Source organism: Arachis stenosperma, chromosome 6 (assembly GCF_014773155.1).
Source record: "Arachis stenosperma cultivar V10309 chromosome 6, arast.V10309.gnm1.PFL2, whole genome shotgun sequence".
NCBI lineage: Eukaryota > Viridiplantae > Streptophyta > Magnoliopsida > Fabales > Fabaceae > Arachis > Arachis stenosperma.
Genome location: NC_080382.1, coordinates 146,151,601 through 146,160,903, shown reverse-complemented (window position 1 = coordinate 146,160,903; position 9,303 = coordinate 146,151,601). Strand labels below are relative to the sequence as shown.

At 37.1% G+C, this 9,303-nt stretch overlaps 1 protein-coding gene across 1 annotated transcript; it reads left to right on the top strand.

The window, feature by feature from the left end:
- Positions 1-2,558: 2,558 nt before the first annotated feature.
- Positions 2,559-4,917, top strand: LOC130936046 (pH-response regulator protein palA/RIM20-like). The gene is made up of 3 exons (XM_057866019.1): positions 2,559-3,298; positions 3,373-4,419; positions 4,517-4,917. The coding sequence occupies exons 1-3, from the start codon at positions 2,630-2,632 to the stop codon at positions 4,790-4,792; spliced, it is 1,992 nt and encodes a 663-aa protein (XP_057722002.1). The 5' UTR covers positions 2,559-2,629; the 3' UTR covers positions 4,793-4,917.
- The last annotated feature ends 4,386 nt before the right edge of the window (positions 4,918-9,303 follow it).

The window sequence follows — 9,303 nt, the reverse complement described above, 5'->3', positions numbered from 1 at the left end:
TGAAGTGTGATATTTTATTTTATATTCTTTAAGTGAGATAAAAAAAATAAAAATATTAAATAATATAAAATTATACTTTACAAAAAAATAAAAAAAATAAAAATATCTATTTTTCTATAATTAACAACCTAACTAATACTTAACTAATCTTTACCTAATTCTTTTAGGAATAAAATGTGCTTTATTTTCTACCCTTTTGATCATTTTCATGTCGCTAATGCTCGCCATAAGAGTGGCATATTCCATAATATTGGTTCCATGAATCATATCACATTATTTCCGTGGACAAGAAAAAAGGGGTCCACCCTACACCCTCATCAAAGGAGATAGTGATGAGACCCTCTATGCGGAGGCTAAATCAAAAACCAAAGCCTATTATATAATCGAGTTTATTTGGATGTTATTAAATTAATAATTTTTTTTAATAAATTTTTTTTAGTACATTTGAAAATTTTTAAAAAGTATTTAAAAAGTTATAATTTATATTTTTTAAAAAATTATTTTTTATATTATTATATTTAAATATAAGTAATAAAAAATATTTTTTTATATAAAATATTTAAATATAAAATTATTTTTATTCTTTTAAAATATTTTTTTTTAAAATAATTAAAAAAATATATATTTTAAAGTTTACTCAAATAAATCTATTGTGCCATGACACCATATCGACACGTGGTGCCGATCTACCATAGGTTGTCTCCAATGTATAGGAAAACGTTTTGTGTTCGCATGGGACCAAACCAAAGTTGGTTTCTTCGACCATGAAATGATCAAAGAGATGTTCTTGAAATCATGTAGTGGAGGATTTGATGTTGTTGAGTTGAATCCATCCATATGTTGTGTGGTATAGGAGGTTAAATATAGAGTGATCAAACCCGGTATGTGGTAATTCTTTTGAAGGATTATTAGGTTTCAAACAAAAAAATTACTCCTTTTTATTTTTAATATTTAAATTTGTGAGATTATTAGTTTTTTTTTGTCAATAATTTTTCTTTAAAACATATTTATATGACACGTTAATCACTAATATGTCCTCTATTTAATTTTTATAAATAAAAATAGTTTAAAAATCATTAATATTTTTTAGTTTTACACAATAAATTTAGCTAATGTATTTGAAAAAGGATAATAAAAAATAAAAATAAAAACTAAACGACCAAGATAATTATTCTTAAAAGACAACAAAGGCTCCTAATAAAAAAGAATTTGTTAATCGTAGTTGATTCTCAATGGATAAATCAACCATTTAATATGCTATATAGGCTTACTCGGTTAATACAACTAGAAAATATTGACAAAGGAACTAATTAGTCTCATCAAAATAAAAATCATAAATTGAAAAATATATTTTTTTAATTGATGTCCTCGTTGTCTTTTGAAATAATTGTCAAGAGCCATTTAATTTTTTTTTCTCTTAAACATGTCAAGGGATGAAAAATAGGCTTTTAACACCATTCTTAGATAGATATCCCTAATTAATTACTTTTGGTTTTCTGGGATTGCTTATTAATTACGTTTATCATATATAACCAAATATGCCATCATAAGGGATCAAAGTCTTATTATATAGATAACAATAGTATTAGAGACACAGTCATATGATGCTGATCTAAATATCCAGCAGACATCATAGAATAGGTTATACAATGTTTACATATCCAATGACATAACAAAAAAAATGCAAATTTTTTTCAGCTTCTTAACCTGTGTTTTGCATGCCAGCAGCAATACCCTTCATTGTCAAGATAAGTGTGTCCTCCAAACCAGGAGCATACTCACTTTTTGGGTTGAGGATTCCATGAATTCCTTTGACAAATGTGGCCTTAACTTGACATGGTAGTCGGGGTCGCGGATTCTCTTCAACGTGTAGGCTTGTAATGAGTCGCGAAGACGAAGCCTTTGCTTCAAGTAGGGGTCACCTTCAAGAAGATCCCTGTGCCCATCAACATAGGAAATTCATCATGCTACAGAGCACAATTTGAGTTATTGATTCTTGCTCAACATTATTATGTAGCACCCTCTATATAGCAAGAGTCCATAGTTCTTGTAATAAAAGCTCCAACTTAAAAATGATACAATAAGAAAAAGCATAGCAGACACAATGAAAAGTTTACTTGTGAGATTTGCAAGTCCAACATCAGTAATCTGTCGGCCGTCCAGATTAAGTGATTTAAGATTTGTCAGTCCTGATAGTCTTTTCAGGCTTCAAATCTTCCAGTTTGTGTAAACCTGTATAAAAGTCAGAACCATATATAATCACCAAATGCATCAAATGGAAATGTACAAGGATAAAAGAAGAGTAAACAAACAAAACTCAAATGACAACAGCCACACAGTGATGATATCTTTCACGGTAAAAAATGATGATATCTTTCACTTAAAGGGATGTGGTTAAGTGCATAAAAACAACAGCCACACAGCAGCAACAAACACTGGAAAATATACCTCTTAAATCGGAGGTTTTTTTTTTAATCTTATTCAAATTTTAATTTTTATAATTTAAAAAATAAAAAATAAAAAATCCCCGAATAGGTTAAAAGGGGAGGGGAGGAGTGGGGAATTTGCAAATCCAAACCCAATTCCAATTCAGGGATTCCTAATCGTATCACAATTCGACGCCGCCGCCATGAACAACGATGACCGGGTGCTGTCAGCCCCACTGAAGAAGACTGATCCGGTGGAGCTATACCAGCCGTTACGTAAGTTGGTAGCCTCCAAATACTCGGAGGGCGATGCACAAAAAGTTGAAAGCGTTCTCCAAACCCTAAACAAATGCCGCCGGGACATGGTGGAGCCTAGAGCGGACCTTTCCCTTCCCATGCAACGTGACTGCCTCCTCCACTACTTCAAATGCCTTTCCATGGTTGCGAAACTCTTCACCTCTCTCTCCTCCGACGCCGACCCCATTCTCTTTGTCTGGTACGACGCCTTCAACCCTGACCATCAGGATGGGGTCTCCTCGCAGCGCAGCGCCATCCAATTGGAGAAGGCCGCTGTTGTCTTCAACCTCGGAGCCATCTACAGCCAGATTGCTGCCTCTTGCGACCGTACCACCGCCCTTGGCCGTCACCTTGCAATGGAAGCCTTCAAAGTTGCCGCCAATTTCTTCCTCCAACTCTGGCAGGTTTTTGCCAAGGACGTGGTCGCCACCCTCGATTTGACTCTCGTCTTCGCGGAGTTTCTGCACCTCCTCTTCTCCGCTCAGGCTTCCGAGTTCGAATTACGGGAAGAACTGAACAACAACGACGCCAGTTACGCTCTCCAACAACACCGATGTGCCCTATTGTTTAGATCGGTGAGTCTTCACTCTTGATTGATTTTACATTTATTTTTCATTCTAATGATGATGAATTGACGATGATGATGTAGGTTTATGATCTTTATCATAGAGCATATGAACTGATACCTACTGATTCGGCTGCACGGAAACATGTCGACTCTTTTGACCAAACCTGGGTAACTCATCTTTACCAGAAGGCCACATTCTTTGAGGCGGAGGCTCGTCAGAGGCAATCATCCATCCTACCCAAATCCGAGCGACCTCCTGAATTCAAATCGGTCACATCTTGTGCTCTTGATCATGATGCAGAATGTGTCCCTGAGATATTAGTTAGAAGGATTTGCTGCGGGTCCTCGTCTGTACGCAAGCTGCTACACGAAGAACGAAAACAAACGTACATTGACCTCAACCTCTCGGAGTACAATCCTTTCAAGATGATGAAGTATGGAAAGCTGGTGGCTTACCCATGGGACATGCCTCCTCCTTATCCAACAGATTCGGCAATCCTCTCATCTTCCTTGTCTTCTTTGTCATCAGATATTCTTGCATTCATTCCTTTGAAGAAGAGTGAGCCCTTGAATCTCTATGAGTCCCTGCGCAGTTACTTTGTCCTCAAATACTCTGAGAGTGTGGCAGAGAGAGTAGATGGCCTTCTGGAAATGCTACACAAATTGCGCAATGAGATGCTGCGTGATGACCTTTCGCCACCCCTTCGCCGTGACTGCCTCATGCGTTATTACAAATGCCTTTGCATGATTGAGCCTGTCTTCCCTATGAATGCATCACCCAACCCACCTATCTTTGTTTGGTACAATGCCATCAACCCTCAACAGCACTCTTCTCAGCATAACATCCATTTGGAGAAGGCCTCTGTTCTCTTCAACCTGGCAGCCATCTGCACCCACATTGCTCTCTCCTGCGATCTCACCACCGTCCAAGGCCGTCGCCTTGCCATGGACGCCAAAAAGGAAGCTTCGCATTGGTTCTATCTAATGTCCACGTTTGAGTCTCGCAAGGCATCTGGCACGATTGACGTGTCACGACACTACTTCCATGTCCTAGATTTTCATTTTCACCACTTGGAATTGATGTTTCGTGTTCCCCAACCTGATGAACCATCATTATCTGGATATCCTGTATGTATGATCATCTACCGTTTCAGTTGATCTTTTCTTAGTACAATTGATTGATGTCAATCTTGATTTGTTAAATTGTTTGATTGAGATGATGCAGGTTTCAGCTTATTATCCGTCGACATCTGGGCCTCCTTTAGCTTATGATCCATCGAGTGATGTCACTCAACAATTTGTTTTAGGGTATTCTAATGCTCACTCCCGGCTTCAAGGGGTATGTCGAGCAGCACCATGCTTGGACCTTCTCTCTGAGGTTAGCCCCGTCAAGATTAAGGATGGAAATCTTGTGGCCAATGCCGCAACCTTAGAGGGCACCAAATTTGGCATTGGAGAACATGAGCTTGCAGGAGACACAACAACTGTAGCATTACCGTAGAGAAAAGCTTTAGTTGGCACAGTGTTTTTTCTTTACAAATTTCTCTCAAACCCCTATGTGCATAAGAATTGATAAACTGAGAATTACACAATTAAAACTTCAATCAATTTCTGAGTTCTTCATTACTTTCATATTTCTCGTACTATATATTTAAGCCTTAATACATATACCATATGTCCTTATTGGATATAATATATTATGCAATGTTGTATTATATGAGAATTAAATGATCTGTTATAGATATGACTTATGATAGAATGAAATATTATCATGTTTTATATTGTAGAGCCAACCCTACCTAACCAAAAATATATATTCATATCCTCTCTCTTCTTTAATTTCAATTGATAATTTCTCTCTACTTTCCTCAAGTTCTCATATATTATTTTGTAATCAACCATCCCTCAAAGACAAGAAACTAAAACAATCATAAAGTGTGTGTGTCTCTGTGTCTATATATATATATATAAGTAATATTTAAATATTTTGAAGATGATTCCAAGAATTGACACTAGTAGCAATCAAATTGAATCCCCATAATCAATTATTAATATGTATGCAAACATCAAACTAATGAGGCCAAGACATGGTAGTAATCAGATATAAATATAAAGAAAAAGACATGTTTGAAAGATTTAAGAAAATATATACCACAATATATCATTATATATGCACAAAGTAATTGATAGTTCAAATTAAAGCATTTGAGGAACATCACCACCCCAATAAATTTGATGTTAACTTCAAATATAGCATTCAAGTTCATGTTTTCAATTAAAGTTACAGCTAATAAGATTTATGAACTCATAGGCTATAACATAATATATGATTCAAACAAGGATTAGAATACTTATGAACCCTCCAAGATAGATAAAGATTAATCTTCAATATATATATATATATTTGAAGAGGAGTTTGGTCTTGATAACTGAAACTTCTTGTTTAATTTCCAATAATAATATCACTTTTTGATATCATCCCTAAAAAAAACTAAACATAACTATCCATTGAACCAATCTTTTTTTTTTTTTTTGAAATAAAGAAAAGAACTAAGTATCATAAATTATAAATAATAATCATGTATAATACATAAACTAACTGCTCTTTCTTGGTTTGCTTTTCCTCCTAGCTCAGCTCAGCTTCTAGAAGGAACCACCACCCCTCCTTTAGGAACTTGTGCTTCTTCTTCTTTGTTCTCTTTACCTTGTTCTTGTTCCATTGATGATGAGCTAATAATAATATCCATGCTTGCTTGTGCTTTTCTCTCTTCCACATCACCACCACCACCGCCACCTTCCATTTTCACAATAATCTTCTTTGGTCTTCCTTTTTTCCTAGGTAGCTGTTTTTGTTGTTCAGTTGTTCTTCTTGTTGCTCTATTATTGCTTCTTTTGATGATGATGCTGCTTCAGCTATTTCTACTGATGAAAGCTGCTTAATCTTTTGTGGTTTCTTCTTACCCATCAATCATTAATCATAAAAAATCCGTCTTTTCTCATATATATATATTACAAATTAATAATATTCTAAGAAAACATATTGAAGAAGAAGGCCATAAATAGTCTTTTCTCAGCTAATGGAAAAACAACTAATCACTTTTTTTTTTTTTTTCGTTTTTCATTTGTAAGGAGGTCTACCTCCATTTCTGATCTTAGTGTTCATTGTGGTTTTTTAATTTGAATATGGATAAAAAAGTGGTGTTGAACTCAAATGTGGGGAATACAGAAGCTTTACAGTCATGTGGTATCAATGGAACAGAACTCGGACCATGCGAGTTCTCTATTAATAAAAAAATTGAAAACAACAAACAACTCGGAGGGTCCGTTTTCTAGCTTTCGAAATTTATATTTGTCAAATCACAAGTCGGACCATGCGATTTCTTAAGCAAAATTTTAAAATCAAACAACTCGCATGGTCCGATTTGTGTACTCTGAGTTTTTTCAATTTTTTTACACAAATCGGACCCTCCGATTTGTGTACTCTAGATTTTTTCAACTTTTTAAACACAAATCGGAGGGTCCGATTTGTGTACTCCCACAGTTTTAAAAAACACCAAAAATTACCATGTTAAAGTATATCATTCCTTTTGTTCCAATATCAAAATTTTTTAGCCGTTCATTGTTGTCTGGTGTTTGCCTCCATTTTTATGTTTCACTTTGTCCTTACTTAAGAGTTAGCTTGGAAACACAAGTAATTGATCTAATATAGAAATTACAAATTCCGCATGTCCAAAGCTATTGTGAACAATGGTTCTTAATGGCGAACGGGAAAACACCAGGGAACTTTAATGGTTTAAGACTACTATAGTGAAAATTTGGATAAGCAATGTAAAACCCAAAAAATCTCAGCTTTTAGAATAAGTTGGAAAATCTTCTTTAGTGCTTAAGCTTTACTAAGGGACTAAAAATATTTGGATTTTCTAGAAAGAGATCCACTTTAAATAATAAAAATGTGTTTTCAACCCAAAAAAGTGGCAGTAAAAATGGTTTCAGATGGCCAAAAACTAGTAAATAGTTTAATCAGATGCCAAAAGCTGAACTCACATGTTTTTTGTTCTGCCGCCTTCATCAACGGCTTGCTTTGAGCACTGCGTATCCTCACAAAGAAGCTTGTTCTGACACACATTAATGCTACTTTGAGGTATTACTTTACCACTTTCATCGGGATCAACACTTATTCCATTAAGTTCTAATGTATCAGATGCATTTAAAACTAGATACACTGATGTGAGAACAACCAAGCCTTGCGTTTCTAAATCAGATGTCAATAATTTAGAAGCTTAGTTCATGCATTCCTTTTGGTGCATATAATTTAAAAGCATTGACATCTGTAAATTCTTTATTGGTGGTTTTTTTTTTATCTTATTCAAATTTTAAATTTTATAATTTAAAAAAATAAAAATCCCCGAATAGGTTGAAAAGGGGGAGGGGAGGAGTGCGGAATCTGCAAATCCAATTCCATTTCAGCGATTCCTAATCGTATCATAATTCGACGACGCCATGAACAACGATGATCGGGTGCTGTCAATCCCACTGAAGAAGACTGATCCGGTGGAGCTGTACCTGCCATTACGTAAGTTGGTAGCCTCAAAATACTCGGAGAGCGATGCACAAAAAGTTGAAAGCGTTCTCCAAACCCTAAACAAATGCCGCAGCGACATGGTGGAAAGTAGAGGGGACCTCTCTCTTCCCATGCAACGTGACTGCCTCCTCCATTACTTCAAATGCCTTTCCATGGTTGAGCCACTCTTCACCTCTGTCTATTCCGACGCCGACCCCATTCTCTTTGTCTGGTACGACGCCTTCAACCCTGACCATCAGAATGGGGTCTCCTCACAGCTTAGCGCCATCCAATTGGAGAAGGCCGCTGTTGTCTTCAACCTCGGAGCCATCTACAGCCAGATTGCTGCCTCTTGCGACCGTACCACCGCCCTTGGCCGTCACCTTGCAATGGAAGCCTTCAAAGTTGCCGCCAATTTCTTCCTCCAACTCTGGCAGGTTTTTGCCAAGGACGTGGTCGCCACCCTCGATTTGACTCTCCTCTTCGCGGAGTTTCTGCACCTCCTCTTCTCCGCTCAGGCTTCCGAGCTCGAATTACGCGAACAACTCAACAACAACGACGACAGTGACGCTCTCCAACAACACCGATGTGCCCTATCGTTTATATCGGTGAGTCTTCACTCTTGATTGATTTTACATTTATTTTTCATTCTAGTGATGATGAATTGATGATGATTATGTAGGTTTATAAGCTTTATCGTAGAGCATATGAACTGATCCGTACTGATTCGGCTGCACGCAAACATGTCAACTCTTTTGACCGAACCTGGGTAACACATCTTTACCAGAAGGCGACGTTCTTTCAGGCGGAGGCTCATCAGAGGAAATCATCCATCCTACCCAAATCCGAGCGACCTCAAGTATACTCATCGGTCGAATCTTTTGCTCTTGGTCATGATGCAGAATGTGTCACAGAGATATTAGTTAGAGGGATTTGCAGGCGCTCGAGGAAAACCACGGAACTCATGCTACGACAAAAAAAAATGTACGTTGAGCTCATCCTCTCGGAGGACAATCCTTTCAAGATTATGAAGGATGGAAAGCTGGTGGCTTACCCATGGGACATGCCTCCTCCTTATCCAACAAACTCGGCAATCCTCTCGTCGTCTTCTTCTTCGTCGTTGTCAGATATTCTTGCATTCATTCCTTTGAAGAAGAGTGAGCCCTTGAATCTCTATGAGTCCCTGCGCAGTTACTTTGTCCTCAAATACTCTGAGAGCGTGGCAAAGAGAGTAGAAGGCCTTCTCCAAATGCTACACAAATTGCGCAATGAGATGCTGCGTGATGACCTTTCTCTACCCTTTCACCGTGACTGCCTCGTCCATTATTTCAAATGCCTTTGCATGATTGAGCCTGTCTTCCCTATGAATGCATCACCCAACCCACCTATCTTTGTTTGGTACAATGCCATCAACACCCAACAGAACTCTTCTCAGCATAACATCCATTTGG